We start from the raw sequence: 17,064 nt of genomic DNA on the forward strand, positions 1-17,064 counted from the left end.
TACACACATCTGGAAAAGCAATGAACATCCTCAGAAATACTGCATACTTGCACAGTCCAGTAGACACAGCTTTTCTGTGGGAGAATCTTCCCTATGAAAAATTGACCCAGTTTGATGATGTTGGTATCTCTTTCGAAACTTTTTGCATTTCTTTCCAACTACATTGACGGGAACTTTTCCTGTTTACTTCTCTTTGCCAAGACATGTTCCTTTTTTTCTTATTTTGTCTTTAGTTTATTTTGTCAAAGTTTTTCTTCAATATCTGCAATTTCTCTAAACCACCACTTTTTAAAATCACCACTGGTTATTTCAGCCTATTCCATTTAATTATTTTAACTATTATTTTTCTAGTTTACTCAAGATCCTTTGGATCACTCAGCAGCCATCTTCTCTTAGTAGCCTTACTGATGTATTTCCCATTAAAGATACTTTTAAGCTGAGCAAAATTTTCTAGAAAATTTGTCAAAGCAAGTATTTACTCCTGCAGGGGATTACAATTCTCAGTTAAAACCATGCAGGCAAAATTTTCTTTGCTTGTTCTACAAGTATGGCAAATACCATGACAGTGGTTAATCTAAGCCTGTGTCAAAAGATAAACTGTTTTTTTAAAATGCATGCTTGAAAATTATTAAATTTCAGAACTTTCTTCTTTCTTTCTTTCTTTCCAAGTCAATTCCTTCTCCATACCTCTAAGATCTGTTGTGCTGGAATTTTCTGTATTATTTTTCTGCTAGATGAATTTCCCTGTCTGCTCCATCACCTGTTGACAGAAGTTTCTCTGCATACAGACAACATGTAGCCAGAGTGATTGTAGTAAGGCTTTTGAAGCCCCTCTGCTTCCCTCAGTAATCTAACAGCAGTGAGAGCTTCCAAAAGTCTTCCTCTCTGAAATACTAGTCTTAAGACTGTATGTGATGGGAAAATGCTGTCGTCAGTTTATCCAAAATGGCCACTGCAGAGTGAAAGCAATCCTATTTTTTCAGAGGCACCGGTCCTTCAGCAAGTCTACAAAATAGCAGGGCCTCTAATGAACTTGTCTGGGAAAACATCATAGCTACCAGCACCAGAGAGTCTGACTGTGACTGACCTCCACCAGCCCAGGAACCAGGGCACTGTCATTCAGGTGAATACCTAAAATTGTTTCCTCAGGGCTGCAGTTTTCCCACCTAATTACCTGACCTTGCCTGATTTCTCAAAGCTGCCTGCACTTACACTAGGGAAATGGTTTTATAACAGGGTGATAGGAAGAAATATATGATAGTGTCATGAAAACTGTTATAATTAATGCTAAGAGTGAGGCTGCTTTGTCAGCTTTGCAGAGCTCCCATGGTCAGCTGTCCATCAACCATAATTCCTTATATTTCTATTTTCAGAGAAAATACAAATTGTAATTTGTATTTGAAAATACATTGTAATTTCAGAGAAAACTTATAATCCGTGGCTTTACAAAAAAAAATGTGGCATTTTCCTTGAAATGTTTTGCTGCAATCTTAAGTTACAGTTTTTGACCAGATAAAATTAGGGGAGGAAATTAGCATAGTTCTAATGTTTTCTGCAGACTGTGGTGTTTGATCACAAAGACATCAACAGCAATAACATGTTGGTGCCTTTCTTAAGAACTTGTCTGGAAATGAGCCAAAAGAAACAAGCTCTGGCAAATTCCCAAACCCTGCTTAATGCTTTAGTGAAGAAGCAGTATCGCAGTAGCAAACTTTTAACTTTAATGTGGCTGTTCTTGCAAAATTACTTTCAAGTCAAATAGAACAGAATTTACAATTAATGTCTCATTTACATTTACAGAGACAAAATAAGTGTGGGTTTTGCTCCCCAATAAATTTTTGTTCAAAATGTTACAACACACCAGGATTTTAATGCTCTTGCCCAAACTGACTCCTGTCACACAAGATCCGGTATTTCATGGTTCAAAACTTACATCCTATGACATGCCTGTCCTAACTTCTACAGTCTGTCAGACTCTAGACTAATTTTGAATGATTACACAGTGCTGTTTCAATTGTGGGAAACAAAGATTCCAGCACAGACTTCTCTAAAATGCTTTTGTTTTCCTCCAGAATATTTCTATTATCCAGGTTAATTTGAGGCAATTTACTTGGGCAAGAGAAGAACCTTAACCATTGCACCATGGAAAGTAACAGCTATACAGAGAATATTTTTCACATAAAGATTTGGCCTTGAAATCAGTGGAAAAATTCCTATTGAATAAATCAAAGCAGGATCAAGTCTTAAAACAGCCTTTCCTCTATCAGTCATGCTAACACCCCAAACTGCTGTTGATTTAGCAGCACAGAACACCATTACAGGTAATACATCTGTGTACAATGGCCCCTTTGAAAATCTTTCCCATTGCGCAGCTAGTTTAGTATTTGTAAACACACTACTAATCTTCAAAGGTAATGTTAATAATTACCTGAAATGGCTGAAATGCTATGTGTGGACAAGCATTCCAAGAAACATTACTCTTAAAATCAGAACAGATCTTGCGCTTCAGATTTTTAAACCATAGGATGCAAATATTTTTATTTCTCATAGAGGTTTAATGTAGAAAGGATTTCTTTCACCATCTGCAGAAATTTTACAAACAAGACAGCTGGACAAGATGTCACATCAAGCTGGCCTTATATAACCCATTCTGCACAAGGTGAGTTTTAACGTAGTTTTGCAGTCAGACTGTGGTGTTTAAAGTGAATTAGCGTAAATCATAATCAAGAAGATTGTTGCTGACAAAACTGTTTTATTCCTATGAATAGGTATTCATGTGTACTTGTTATCCTGCATCTATAGCCAGTAAAAAAACTGAAATCTTAAGAAATTCCTACAGAAAAAGAATCCTTTCCATTTGCATGCAGCAAATATTGAAAAAAAAATATGGTAAAAAACTGCATGGAACAATTACTTTGCATCCTAAAGATGCATAGGCTTCTCTGTGATACAACATTATTACTTAGAAGCTGCTGGTGTCACTTGAAGAGATCATCCAGTGTCCCAAAAGCACAACCGGATCTCTTCCTACCAAAACTCAGTCCAAAGTATGCACACAGGGTGTGTCACCTTGAACACCAAGAACAGCAGCTAGTTCCAAGACCACCTCCAGGACTTCTTCCATGGTATTGTTCCATGGTATTGTTTATCTTGGGACTTTTGCCACCATTGTGCTTCAGTATTCTTGGTGTACCAAGGATGGAAAAAGTGCTCATTACATTGGAGAGATCAGTCAAAACAATCTTAATGACAAAATAACTACTGCACTTAGAAACACAGCATGGTTCTGATCTCACTGATAGGATCAAGTCAAGTTTAATTCTGTTCTAAGAGTAGCACTCTTAAACAGGATTACATGGGTCAAAACTAAAGATGGTATCTGTGAACCCAGAATCACTGTCTTTGCATCTCATTAAAATGGAAAACTCACTGCTCATATTACTTCATCAACAGCTGTTTTTTCAAAATGCTTCCCATCTTTTTTTCATGTACTTCACAAAGACGCTTTATTAAAAGTTATTAAAAATATTAAACCACTATTCTGAAAAGGAAAAAAAGAAAACAGACTTGTACATGTTTTGGATGGTCCACAGATATTTTAAAATACCCAGCTGGGAAGAACATAAATTATATTAAGTTACAAGATTAAATAAAAATGGGAATATGTCCAGGAAAATGATGTTCTGGGTAAAGTAAATAGGTGTATTTATAGACTTCACAGTTCTGAGTTATTTCCCAGTTTTACAGGCTGGATACAGGAGTGTTTAATGTAGGTTTTCAAAACAAGATAATGCCAGAAGATACAGTTAACAAAAGTACAAGTTCCTTACTGCTACAACAAATACTAAAAATATAAAGTTGGTATTATTTTGCTTCCTTTTACGTAAGTGGAATAAAAAGAATAGTATTTACAAAATACTCTTTCATGCTTTTCATTAACAAGAGTGAATGATGTGTTTATAACACCTGTTATCCTGGCTTGTCTAAAAGCACTTAATTCTGGGAAAAATGCAAAGTACCTGAGAGATACTGAAGAACACTCACATGAAGTTTCATAACATGCCAGTATTTCCTTTAGCTAGCCCTTTCCCAGAGGAATTAAAGAATTTGGCATTCACTCAGTTTAACTCCTGACCTTCAGGCAAGTCCTTCTGCTGTGAGGCACTGAAAGAGCAGGAAGTATGGTGTCCTGACCCCATGAAGCTTGTAAATATTAACCTCCCCACCCATGAGGAATCATCTATTCAGCACAACTTAAAAAAAAAAAAAAAATACAAAATACTTATTAGAACTTTGGAATAGTATGAAATAAGAATCTAAAAACATAAACAAAAATAAATGTTGCTTTCTGGATAAAAGCTCATTAATGTTAAAAGTGGTATGGATTAAAAAGAAATCATCTATTGTCATTATTTCACCACTAATGGCATTCCAAAGTATCTTCCTCATATCTACTTGAAGGCAATCTGTACTTTTTCAAAATCGTTGAACAGAACACTGCCTTCAACACTGGGTAAACCCACATGGTCCTAGAAGAGGCAGCAAAACCTCTATTTTCTTCTTTTTTAACATCTCACTGAAATTATTTACAATTGAGAAACTGAGAAAAAATTTACACTACAAATTATTTACAGTTTATTTTGATCACAGTGGTGTTCCCCACCCAGACTTCTACAGCTCCTAGAGAAAGAAGTACAGAAGAAAGGAACATGAAAGCCAGCATTTTGATGGGGAGAATCCTGAAGGCATTAATAGGATAAAATAAAATTGGAATCTGAGACACACCAAAACCTACACTTAGAATTTACAAGGAGATTGGCACCAATTCTCCTTGTAAATCTACCCCTTATCAAGAAATAGCAAAGATAACTGGAAGGCTTTTCACTTGCTTCCACTACAGATGATTGCTAATTGAAGTGCCCCACCTCACATTTTGTACAGATATTTGATTTTTATTTCCTGTTCAGTTTACATTTTTATTGCCCAGGCCACACGGTGATTGTGTAGACATAATATGCACACACACATAGGCATGCACATCAATATTTATTTGGCTAGGTACCTACATACACGAATTGATTTTCTCCAAAAACTTTACATTCTAAGCTGATGATTTTCCAACTTCTCTCCTACCAGAAGTGATGCTGTTATCACTGCAGACAGACTGTTACAGACTATGGTACTGTTTTACATGCTTTTTAAACAGCTGCCCTATATACAGAAACTACAATCAGCTGAAAACTTGAAAAACACTTTCCAGAACAATTACAAAGAAATAAAACATTCCTCATAAAGAGCCATAAGCATCTGCTGAATTTATTTTTGTGGTTCAGTGAAAGCAGGAAAGATGGACTCAGGTCCACTCAGCAGCATTAGAGCGGATTGCTCCAAGCAACATTTCCCTGTCTGACCCTGAGCCTGCACGATACAACATCCCAGCCACACCCATGAGCCCAAAGAACCTGTTCCTTTTCCTCCAGGCTTCCAGTTCTTTCACTACTAGGTCCTACTCCACTAATGCACAACTATTTTGTGTTTTATTTTATCCCATTCCTCGATATACAACCTCAGGCTTGATTTACAGCAGTTTTCAAATCCAACTCTGAAGAGAGAATTATTCCTTTCTAATAAGTCTTCCTGTGGAATTGATCTCCACTAATTCAATGCAGAAGCATTAATTAGCTCTCCAACAATCTCATGAGGCCAATTATACCATTTCCATTTAGAATAGGCAAGAACACCGCAGATCAAAAAGGTTTCATTCATTTAAGGTGCCCAGTGTGTGATGAGTGCTGGTTTTTTAAGATACTAAGCACTTTTTATGCCCAAAACACAACTTTCATGGACTTTACAACTTACCAGCATCAGATCCACAAATTATCTAAATTCTCACAAATCTTAAGAGCTTACTATTGCAACTTGAAACAGTCTTTTACTAGAGCTGTTGTGCATACTTTCCTCAGTTTCTGAAAAAGCAAACTACTCTATAGTAGGAGCTATTACTATATCTAAACACTTCTAAGCAATAGCAGTAGGCCAAAACTTTGATTCTCACAGGATTTGTCAAAAAATATAAGTTGCATTTTGATATATTAGTAAAAAGAAAAAAACATCTCTGACAAAGTGACATTCTGAACTCAAGCCAAGCTAGGGCCTTCATTCTGCAGCTAAAAACATTTTTTATTATTTGCTTTGTATGGACAATTTTTGCTATGTGAGAAATTCCCAAGAAACAATGCAATCCAAGTCCATCTCCTGTAAAAAAAACTATTAAAGATTTTCTTAAGGCATTTAATATTTATTTTATATTATTTACTTATTTACTATTTTAGAATGTAACTACAAAAATGATTAATCAGAATAGCACATCCTGCCAATTATCTAAATGCTAGTGAAATCAGTGGAGTACCATTTTTAGGTACATAAATGAATAAAAGCATCTACGTTTCCTGACTTAAGTAGGCAACCTACAATACTATTAATAAACCTAACTGCTAGGAATGCCTTTCAAAATTTACCCAATAATATGTATTCTTAAATCACCTACATTTCCCTGCAAAAGCCACACCAAGTCACTACAGTCTGACCTATGCTGTCCTTCACCAAAAGGATGTAGAAGTTTCTGTCTGTTTAATTTAGGTTTCATTTTCAGGCCTGCAGTTTCTTTCACTTCCCCAAATGGTACAGAGTCTCCTACCACTTCAGCTGAACCCAATTTGAAACAGAGCACAGCTTTCCACTTTCCTTTTCCACACTGCTCCAGGACAATTTCTTAATCCTCAGTGTTTCACCATTTTAACCATAACAGGACACTAAAAAAGCTTAAAGCTTAAAAGCTTAAAAAGCTTTCAAGAGCCTGGAGGCTTGGTAGGTGATAATCTGTGAAGCTTGGAGAACAAGTTTCCTTCCTTCTAGGACAAGCAATTGATTTTTGCTTTTCCACAGTGTGCACTTCCAGACCACTGGGTCCCTGTAAGGTCTTTGCTGGCCAGAAGGCTCCCCAGAGCTGGAGTCTTGGCATTTCGGAGTGTGGACAGCACATGCCATCCTAACCCCTGTAAAGGACAGAACAGGGCAAAGGCAGGAAGAGATGCCTTAATTCTACATTAAGCACTGAGTACCAGGGATATAAGGCCATTATTTGATTTATACGTCCCCATGCTAAGGCACAGACATCAAAAGGGGCAAAAAATGCCTATTTTTCTACTGTGCAAGTTTGAACACTTCTCCAGAATCAAATAAAAAGTGTTATCACCTCTAGGTAGTTGCTTTTAGTAAACATTGAGTTTCAACTTCCATTCTAGTTTTTCCACACTACATGTTTTTGTGGGGACTTCAACCATAAAAACAGAAGGAAGACGAAGGCTTAGGTTGGCTAGCTGTGCCATTTCATTTCTCAAATCCAGATATTTCATATACCTGTGTGGGAAAAATACTAATTTACTCTATGGACTTGTGATGAAGCATTTTAATGCATTTCTTTATTAGACTTTTGAGTTCTTGTTCATTTTCTTGGCAGTGTGTTTGAAAGCGTCATGGTTTGAGGATCTAACCTGGCCTCAATTCAGAGTTAGGAGCCCGTGGGAAAATCCTGTAGTCATTTAATCCAACACAGAGGAACAGTGTTGGGAAACACAAAAAAAAGACTCTGTACGTATTCCCTGCTGAAAGCATTGCTCTAGCTCCCACATGTTGACCTGGAGCTGTTTCAAGAAGACATCCCCGTCAATGCTTGTTACACAATTAAATACTTAGAACTGCTGAATGGAATGATCAGAATTTCACATATATTGGCTGTTCAGCTTAGCTGTACGTGATACCTGTTGCAGAAGAGCTCAGATTTTTTGATAGAGGCCTCTTTTAAAAATGTACTATCACACATCATAAAAATATGCCCACCATAGAAACATACTAGGGAATACAATTTCTTAAGCCCTGGAATTTTTTATTTATTTTGATAATATGAGTAATCTCTCTGCATGGTTTTGGACAGGTACACGGACAGTAATTCCACATGCACTAATTACAATTGTGTGCACACGCAACCATATCACCCAGCAGTACAAACTCGGCCTTAAACAGACATGAGCACAGAATTGCATGTATGTGGGAATGGCCAGGCCTGACAACTTTCAGTTTATGTTGGCTGCAGAGGACTTGAAGATATCTAATGCCAAAGGAATCTTGAGAACCACCCCTGAGAACCAGCCCTTGCAACTGTGGCTACACAATCGAAACCAGCCCTCTGGACAAGTAAAAAATAAAGGATTCAGAAGAGGTTTTCTCTTAAGTATGGAAGGAACAAATGAAAAGTGTTTTCTCAGCAGAAGTGTGGTTAACAGGTCTATGTTAACTGTTTATTCATAGGTAACTCTTTGCAGAGCTAGTGAAGCACAGATCAAAGGAGTCTGTCTCCATTGCACTGCAGGTCCTAAGCCTCCCCTCCCAAGGACTGAAACAGTGAATGACAATGAGCAGTGTACGTGCAGCTTACAACTGCCAGCAAGCAAAAGGACTATAGTGAATCGTCTTCACTTTCCACCAAGAAAAATCTGCTACTGCAGAATTCAGCAACTACAGAAGGACTTTTCTCTCCCTCCCTCTTGCTCACCCAGCTTTGCTAAATCCCTTTAATGACTCTAGGGCTTCATCACAAATACCCTGTTCCTTAGTTCAAATTCTCAATTCTGCAAGTGATGGTCAGAGAAAACCCTAAGGAGAAGCAAATTTTTGAGTCTTTGCTATTGAGAAAATGAGTAAAGGCTCTATAAATCAAGATTAACTTTCATTACTTACATGCCAGCTTTGTTAGTCTTATTTTAAATTCAACCTATAAGGGATCCAGAATGCTGGTTCAGAAACAGAAGGCTTTGAATGATGTTGTGTATCACGCATTTTAGTTCTACTTCTTTAGGAAAGCCAAGCCCTATATCGAAGTATATACTGTAATTTTTCCTTTAGTTTAGTGCCTTATTATATAAAGTGTAAAAAAAGTCTGTTGTTTAGTTATGTTTTTTTTTTAAGTGGATGAAAGTAACATGGAGGCTAACTTTGCCAAGAATTCCACTTTGGGCCATTAAAAAACAGTATCTATCTTCTTCTGATAGATCATGGTTTTATAGTAATGCTGGAAAATGAACAAAATAACAGACATGGAGACTTGAAATCATCATTCTAACTCAGTTAAACAGTAAGTAATGGCACTGAAAACACCACTCTTGTAAGAGCATCAAATTCAACTATTTGTGTACCAAAATTCTTTATGTACTTCACTGAACTTCATTCAACATACCACTTTTGACTGAACAAGCTACAGAAGAGTTTTCATGTTTCAGACAGAGAATACCCTGCCAATTCAGTATTTAACTTTTTTAAATGCACTTTTTTTGAAGAATGACCAGACTATTACTTCGGTTTATTTAGTTCTATGTTTTCTTTTCCCTTCTATCAATATTAAGTACAAATTCACCTGCTGGCATTTGAGAATCACTCAGCAATCATAACCCACCACTCTGCAATGTGGTTATGCTTAATTCACATCTTCTGTGGTGACTTCAGAGAGAACAAAATAGCAGTATGTGATCAGCTCAACATTAAAAAAGCAAAACAAAAAAAGATTACATAAGAAATTTTGTACTGAACTACCCAGAGGCCACTCTACTTAAAAAAAAGGCCGAAGTTTTATTGCAAATTCAGCCTCACTAACAGTGCAAAGTTTTTCTTGTTTTTCCTTTTAAACAGCCAAAACTGTTGGCTTCAATAATTATTTCTCCTGTTATAGGTGATTCAACTGATTCAACTCAGCATGCCACAACACTGTTCTGTACTTTTCTGCTGTTGTCTAAATGATTAGAAGTTCTAACGGAGAAGTCTTTGCAAGAAGTTTGTATTTGCTTATAAAACATCCAAGCTTTTCCTCAACATCACTTGGCTACCAGTTGACAATGCCATTCCCAAAGTTAGCACCACTATAATGTATTCCAGCAAGGGTTGGTTTATTGGTTTCTAAACTCTGGGATACACAACTGAGAAATCCTGCTGAATAAATACCCCATGGTGACCCATTTCACACAAGGAGCAACTTTTGCAAATACATTGGCTCCTTCTGGGAGATCACATTCCAATCTTCTGCTGGGTGGTGTCATGCCATTTTCCTTCCAGAGAGCCATCTTCTAGTGAGCTAACAGCAAAACCTACCTGCTGGGCTGCTACAAAACATAAATGTTTCTCATTTGAAAAGCAGAAACAGGATGTACCAGCTTCCTGAATTTTCACAGCTGAGATTAGAAAAGTATTTTGCAAATTTCTATTAAATTTCTCCAGAATGTTATAGGAGCAATATTCCTCATGGGCTTTAGTTATCTTCAGTAGTTTATTAGGTATTTCCAAAATCTAAAGAGATAGGATGCATCAGGAATTATGGCTGTGTTCTGACAGTGTGCAGCACGGTCTTACACGAGAGGATGAAACTTTGTATCTTCTCTGATGTATTGATCTTAAATACAAATACATATTCAGTGAGTAATCTGGACAAAAAGTGGTCCATGATACTTAGAGGCATCTTGGTAAGAGATGCCATACCAAGAAAGAAAGAACATCATCTTTTATACATTTTTCAATTTTATTTATTTATTTTAATTTTCATTAAAATATGACACATGTATACTATTTTAATTACTAATCTTAATTTACATATGACATTAAAAAAATCAAAACATAGGAATTCAAAATAGATCACATAGTATTTAGAAATGTTTGGTATGCAAGGAAAATAAATGCCTCACTTATAGCACAAAACTCTGTGGCATACACTAAGGGCTCATCTGTGGTATGCACAGAGCTGTATTTGCAAACAGTAATTTACAGAGTACCTGTCAGGGATCGATAAAACAATAAATGCTTGCTGAACCACAACTGTGGACTCACCTTTGGTGATTTTAAAGACTTGGCTAGACAAAAGTCATAGCTGAGCCCTGAACTACTGCCAGTAACAATCCAGGTTGGAACAGAAACTGGACTAGATAACCTCCAGAGGCCCCTTCCAGAGAACATTTCTATGATTCTCTGATTTCATGGTACTGTGCAAGGTTACCACATTCTTAACAAATGATTTTATGAAAAAAATATGTCATGGTAACAAATATCTCACAATCCAAACTGGCCTTTGACTCCAAAAATTATGTTAAGAAAACAGCAATATATTATAAAATCAACACTGACATACTAAAATTGGCCCAAAATAAATGCAACAGAGGGATACAAAAGGCATCCAGCTGAAAGAAGATCACCTTCTCCAAGTTGGATAATTGACTTCTGCCTTATCAAGAGATCATATTAAACCATTTCTTCAGACCACATGTTGCCTAAAGCCCAATGAAGTAAGCCTACAACTCTGTAAGTTTTTAAGTCCTTTTAAAAATTTTTGTTGTAGTTTTGCCCAGTGATTCATACTACTATTTTTAAGGTAAACAGAATTTTGTTCACACACTCATTTAAAACTTCTAGTGCAATCTCACAACTGATCACAGGTTTAAAGTGAAGGCACTCAGCTCCTCAGAAAAATGTTATACTGCCAGAAAAGCAAGGGTTGGGCACAAGAAATTCTCAGGTTCAAGAAATTAAGCCAAAAAAACACTCTTCTACTTACATTCTTATACATATTTCTCTATAATAATAAGTTACTTTTTTGATTTCAAGCTGAGGACATTACAAAAACCCGACAGTAATTTTAGACAGCGGTTATTAAATAAACACTGTATCTTAGTTCCTTCAGGGATGGAAAGGGACGTAGCTGTTGCAGGGTTCACCTGGTGGCCTGATGCAAGGCCACATACTCCATATAACCGAGGCAACCGCGGGGATCAATGCCATCCCCGCTGCTGCTCCTGGAGACCGGGAAAGATGGAACCAGGCGGCTCTTGGAGGCGTTAAGGGAGGCCGCGAGCGGGACGAGGTGCGGCAGAAGCCTCCGGTCCTGTCACGGCTGGAAGCCGCGTTCTGGGTGCCTGTGCCGGCCCGCAGATCTGCGGGTACCGCTGCCGGTGCCTCTGTCAGCCCCCGCCGGCCCGCCCGGCACCCGGCCGGCGGCAAACGGGGCGCCGCTACCCGGCCGGCCGCGGCTCCCGGCCCTGCGCGCCCCCGCCGGGCCCCGCCACAGACACACATCCGCACACAGACACGCAGACGGACGCACACGAGCACACGCACAGACACTTACTTGATGTCCTCCCAGACGGCGGGGCCGTAGTTGCGGATGACGAGCAGCTCCAGGGCGTGATTGACGAAGCCGTACTGCGGGGCAGGATGAGGCGGCGGCACGGTCAGGCACCGGGCGGCAAGGGGAGACCCTTCCCCCGCCCCGCAGCATCCCACTCCACCTTTCCCACCACCCCGGCGGGAAGCGACCCCACCGAAACATCACCCGTCGCCCCCCGAAACAAAGGGCTGAGGCCCGGCTCCCCGCTTCCCAAGTGGATTCAGCCCCTTCCCTCCCACCGCGGGCCCGGGCAGGGCGGGCGGCCCGGCGGAGCTCACCATGGTGCCGGTGCCACCGCCGCCGCTAGCAGAGGATGGGCCCGGCTGCCTCACCACCTCCCCCGGCCGCCGCCGCCCCGAGTGGCACCGGCCGGCAGCCAATGGCGAGCGCGACCGCCGCCCGGGCGGCCAATGGCGGGCGCGGCCGCCGCGCTCTCCTCCAATCGGAGGCGGAGGCGGGGCCGCGGGGGCCGAGGGCCGAGCGGGGGCCGCGGGCCGGCGCCGCCCGGGGCTGAGGGGCGGCCTCTGCCCGTGCCCGGAGCGGAGCCGGGATCGAACGGGGGGCTCGGAGTGCTTGGGAGGGTACCTGCGGGGCAAGGTGTGCTTGCCCTGGTGTCAGTTCCACATAATGCTCCAGCTGTTTCTTCTACCAGTGCAGCCACTTAGCTTTTAGGAAGAAAAATGTCCCCTAAAAAGGGAAGAATCTGAGCGACAAAGTGGTCGCAGACATTTCTGCTCCCATGCATTCATTTCTCACAGGCCAGTGAAGTTGAAAGCATAATAATGAGTGCTTTCAGTAGTGGGGTTTCTTGGTGTGTTCTTGAGTCCTTCTCAGGTGTCAGTGTGAATAAAGACTGTGTTATTACCCTACTGAAAATGGATTCTTAGAGGGTTCTCTACGTGAGGTATGACCCTTACAACAGGAGGTTTTGAGCAGAGACAACATGCCAAGGCCAGTTCGGAAATAACACACTTCATCCTATGTTATCATAGACAAGGAATTAAAAAAGATAATACAGCGCCATATAGTTTAAAGCCCTTTGTACAATCCAAAGACTTGGCCTCAGTGTATGAAATAAAAATTCTAAGCAGACCACTTTTTTTTTTTTTCTTAACTTTTTAAAGAAAAATCAAAATATATTTAAAAGATAGTTTATCAAGGAAAATAAGAGGATGAGTACCTAGTGGACTATTCATATAATAGCTCTTGGGCAGAAACCTTGCCACATGAAGCCATAAATACTAGTCAGAACAGATGGATTCTAAATGTAGGTAAAATTACAGTTCAGATCTTAGTAAAATAGTGAAAAATAAGTTTAACATTTCAACTGTTCACATAGTTCTTGAAAAAAAAATGAAGCATTGATGTTGGAAATTCCATGTAAGTTAGTTTAAAAATGGCATAATGCAAAAACCTTTTGAAATTTCAACTACTGCCTGGTGAACTTTTGAGTCTGTGTTAAGAACTTTTAAAAATTCTAGTAAGTGAGAACACAAATGGATAGGCATTAGAAATTTTGCAAAATCATCTCAGTAGACATTCCAGGAACAGCAGAGGCAAACCCTACTTTTAGGTCATGTAGGCATAGTCATCAATTCTACTTCACACCAGTCCAAATCTAGTGGTAAAACTGATTTTAGGGTTTTTTAAAGAATGTCCAAGAACAAAAGCTTCAGTATAACCAGGTAAAATCGTACAAGTAGTATGGTAATTTTGAAGGGAAGAGAAAAAATATTTAGATAAATTAACCAAACTACTCCAAACTACTGGTTGAATATCTCTGTGTAAAAAAACCAAACAAAAACTGAAGAGATGCAAATCTCTAAAAGTCCCATCAATTTCCATGAAACTGGCAACAGAGATAATGTAATAAATCGTACTGTTGGAATCAGACCAAAGGCTGTGCTTTCCTGTAGCTAAAGAGGAGTTGACACCAATTAACTAAGGTTTGAACATCAGGTCACTATCTACTTTTTACTTTTTGGTAGGAAGTAAATTTTGGGAGAAATGTGAAAATGTATTCTGCCATACAAATGATGGTTGTAGTTATATCTTTATATGCCTACTGCTAGTAGTGAAAAGACAACAGCTGGGAATTTTGCCTTCCAGTATGGCTAGTCTTCTCCTTCAGGCACGTATAAAACAGTTTTGAGGACAAAAATATCAAGGAATTCCTGGCAGCACATCCCAGGCAAGTAAACTGTATGGAGAATAGGTGTAAAAAAATATTCTCATTCTTCACAGGTTTCAAGGGAATCCACTTGGTATGTGGGGTAAGCCCTTGTGCTCATGAAGTATTAGAGAGATTAGATGAAATTATTTTTGGTTATGGTTTTCAGAAGGTGGATTGTCTGGTGATTTTGTGTACCTGAGTGACATTTTTCAAAAGTACTGATCTCTACAAGGGTAAAAATTGTCTTAGATAAATATGAAATTGCCTTTCTTCTGATTTGGTTCAGGCTTGGTAGGTTGCATTTGCAGGCTGTTCTTGTGATTAACCCATAATAATACAGATCAAAGTTCTAGCCAAGGTGAGATTTGTAAAGTATGAAGTGAAAACTGCATGGTCAGAGTAAAAGCAGGCAGTGATTAATTTAGTTTTCTAAAACAGGGGTCTCCTTTTAAAAGTTTGGAAGATGCTAAATTAAAGAATTCAGCCAAGTGATTTGTTGAGAAGGACAAGCCTCCATTCCAGATAGCAGCTCAATCAAGACAGTCTGGAAGTCTTAGGCAAGATGATTTGCTTTCTTCTCAAGGACAGGCTCGAAGTCAGAAAAATAAATGTCAAACTAAGCTGTTAATACTGAGCTGTGTTTCCAAGGCCCAGCCATGTCAGTATCAGGATTGTTAGGCCACATGCATTATGCACATCACACAAACATTTGGACTGTAGCTGATGCACTTCCATAAAGCCTGCAGCTTATTCCACTATAGCAAACAATCATATTGCCATCTGGGGCCCCTCATGTACTAGGTACATGTTTTACATGTTTTATTTTAACATGTTTCTCCTTGATTTGAGATGCTGACTTCATCTGGCAATTCTTGGTGAGATTCATGAAAGTGAAAAGTAGCATAGAATCTCTCTATGTTGTGTGAAAGGGCAGTTGCTGAGACATTAACTTCAGGAAAACTGTTAGCTGGCCAAGAATTTCTACATTCAGCTCAATATGGTTTGTGTTAATGCACAAGCACTATAAAACAAAGGAAGTGTTTTAATAAGTTGCATTTTTTACTTTGGACTTTGCTTTTACAGTTAATTTTGTTACTGAAATCCTGAATAAAAAGACTGCCTTATACGGTACTGCTGGATTCCACTTAACTGGAGTTACTTTACTGACATGGACTGAACTACAGGTATTTTCTAGTTATGGTCTGAGACCTAACATTTGGAACTGCCATAATAATACTTGTCAGGTTTAGTAACACCCTCTTAAGTTCACTTCAGCAAGATTCATTATTTCTACTATACCACTATACAGTGCTGTCCTGTACCATAACATGAATTTTTCAGTCCTGGTACTGACAAGCTGTGATGAACAAGCCCTCAATATTTCCATGCTGTTCTGTAATGCAGTAACATGTGTACATTTGAGAAACTGAGAGCTCTATTGCATGCTCCTATTAGAGGAATGTAATCTTAGCCATGCAGAGCGAGCTAATCATATGTACAAATTTCCTCCAACATCATCTGCAATCAGTGGAAAGAAAGACTCCTGTTCATTTTCACGTGCTTGTAGTCCAAAGCCCCCAGGAATGCCTCTTCCCTTGATACTTCTATGGCAGGTTTTATTTGGGCTGAAAAATCAGAGGAGTGGAAATGTTTCTATGTCTGAATCCACCTCAATTTCACATCCTTGGGATGCTACTGCATGTATTCTCTCAGTTATTTCTCACTACATGCTGCTGTGTGTGCAGGAGATGCATTTGCCTAATGGCACTAAAATCTGTAATTTTGTACTGCTCAAAAAATGAGGAGCAATTTTAGCACAGGTCTTCAAAGGCCATCTTATAATGAGGCTGCAAAGTAATGTGCTCATTTACATTTATATTAGCAAACCACTGGCTTGACTGCTTTCAGCATCAAAAGTCTGCCAAAGCAGATGAGACACACAACTTTATAAGCTTGTTTACTTCATTTCAGATTCTTTCAGTTTATTTATTTTTATTTATTTATTTTTATTATTTCTTTGACTTTCCAGCTTTGTCTTCCACCCTAACTGCATATTTAACATTCAGATCCTACTGCTTGTGCTCTGCAGAGTATATATCTTTAAACTATTGTATCTGGATGTAGCAAAGGTTCCAGAATCATTGATTATCATCCTTTATTTGTTTCAGTATCAGAGCAATGCTTCATGACCTAAGACAGTGGCTTTTACTCTCCCTTCATGCTCTGCAGAAAAGGACTGCCAGTGAACATGTGCAAATGGGATTGGAAAATTTAAAATAAAAACAAAAACAAACAACCTTATATCTGATTATTTTCTTCCTATGCAGTTGTGAGCAGCCACACAGTAAGAGGTGGTTTTCAAGTCTCAAAAGACTGTTGTGGCACACACCTTTCAGAATTTAGAGGCAGAAAAGCAAGTCCTACCTCACATTTCAGAAAGTTGAATTTGGTTTCTGCCAAGCTGACTTCTTATAAACTGGTACAGAGCTTTGAAAGCAACTCAGTATCTTGTGTGCACTATGGCAAACAGCCACAAAAGTCATTGCTGTAGCAGGAAGCAAATCTCCCACCATTTTTGCAGAACAATGGGCAGGCATAAAAAAATGTTAGCAGCTGGAGTGGCCTGCTAGGTTGT

The 17,064-nt window shown here is 39.0% G+C and overlaps 1 protein-coding gene and 1 long non-coding RNA gene across 2 annotated transcripts in view; one reads left to right on the plus strand and one right to left on the minus strand.

Moving 5' to 3' along the window:
* The window catches only part of GUCY1B1 (guanylate cyclase 1 soluble subunit beta 1), a 41,895-nt gene extending 29,233 nt beyond the window's left edge, over positions 1-12,662 (minus strand). Inside the window, exons 1-2 of the mRNA XM_086891192.1 lie at positions 12,535-12,662; positions 12,218-12,291 (exon numbers count right to left, since the gene is read on the minus strand). Coding sequence (XP_086747318.1) covers positions 12,218-12,291; positions 12,535-12,537 — 77 coding nt within the window. The 5' untranslated portion in view covers positions 12,538-12,662. The remainder of the gene's footprint in view (positions 1-12,217; positions 12,292-12,534) is intronic.
* A 2,860-nt stretch (positions 12,663-15,522) lies between these two features.
* On the plus strand, positions 15,523-16,730 carry LOC111927849 (uncharacterized). The gene is made up of 2 exons (XR_002863783.2): positions 15,523-15,613; positions 16,598-16,730. It is a non-coding gene; the product is annotated as an uncharacterized LOC111927849 (long non-coding RNA).
* Positions 16,731-17,064: the final 334 nt, after the last annotated feature.

Source organism: Cyanistes caeruleus, chromosome 5 (assembly GCF_971803275.1).
Source record: "Cyanistes caeruleus chromosome 5, bCyaCae1.hap1.1, whole genome shotgun sequence".
NCBI classification, from domain to species: domain Eukaryota; kingdom Metazoa; phylum Chordata; class Aves; order Passeriformes; family Paridae; genus Cyanistes; species Cyanistes caeruleus.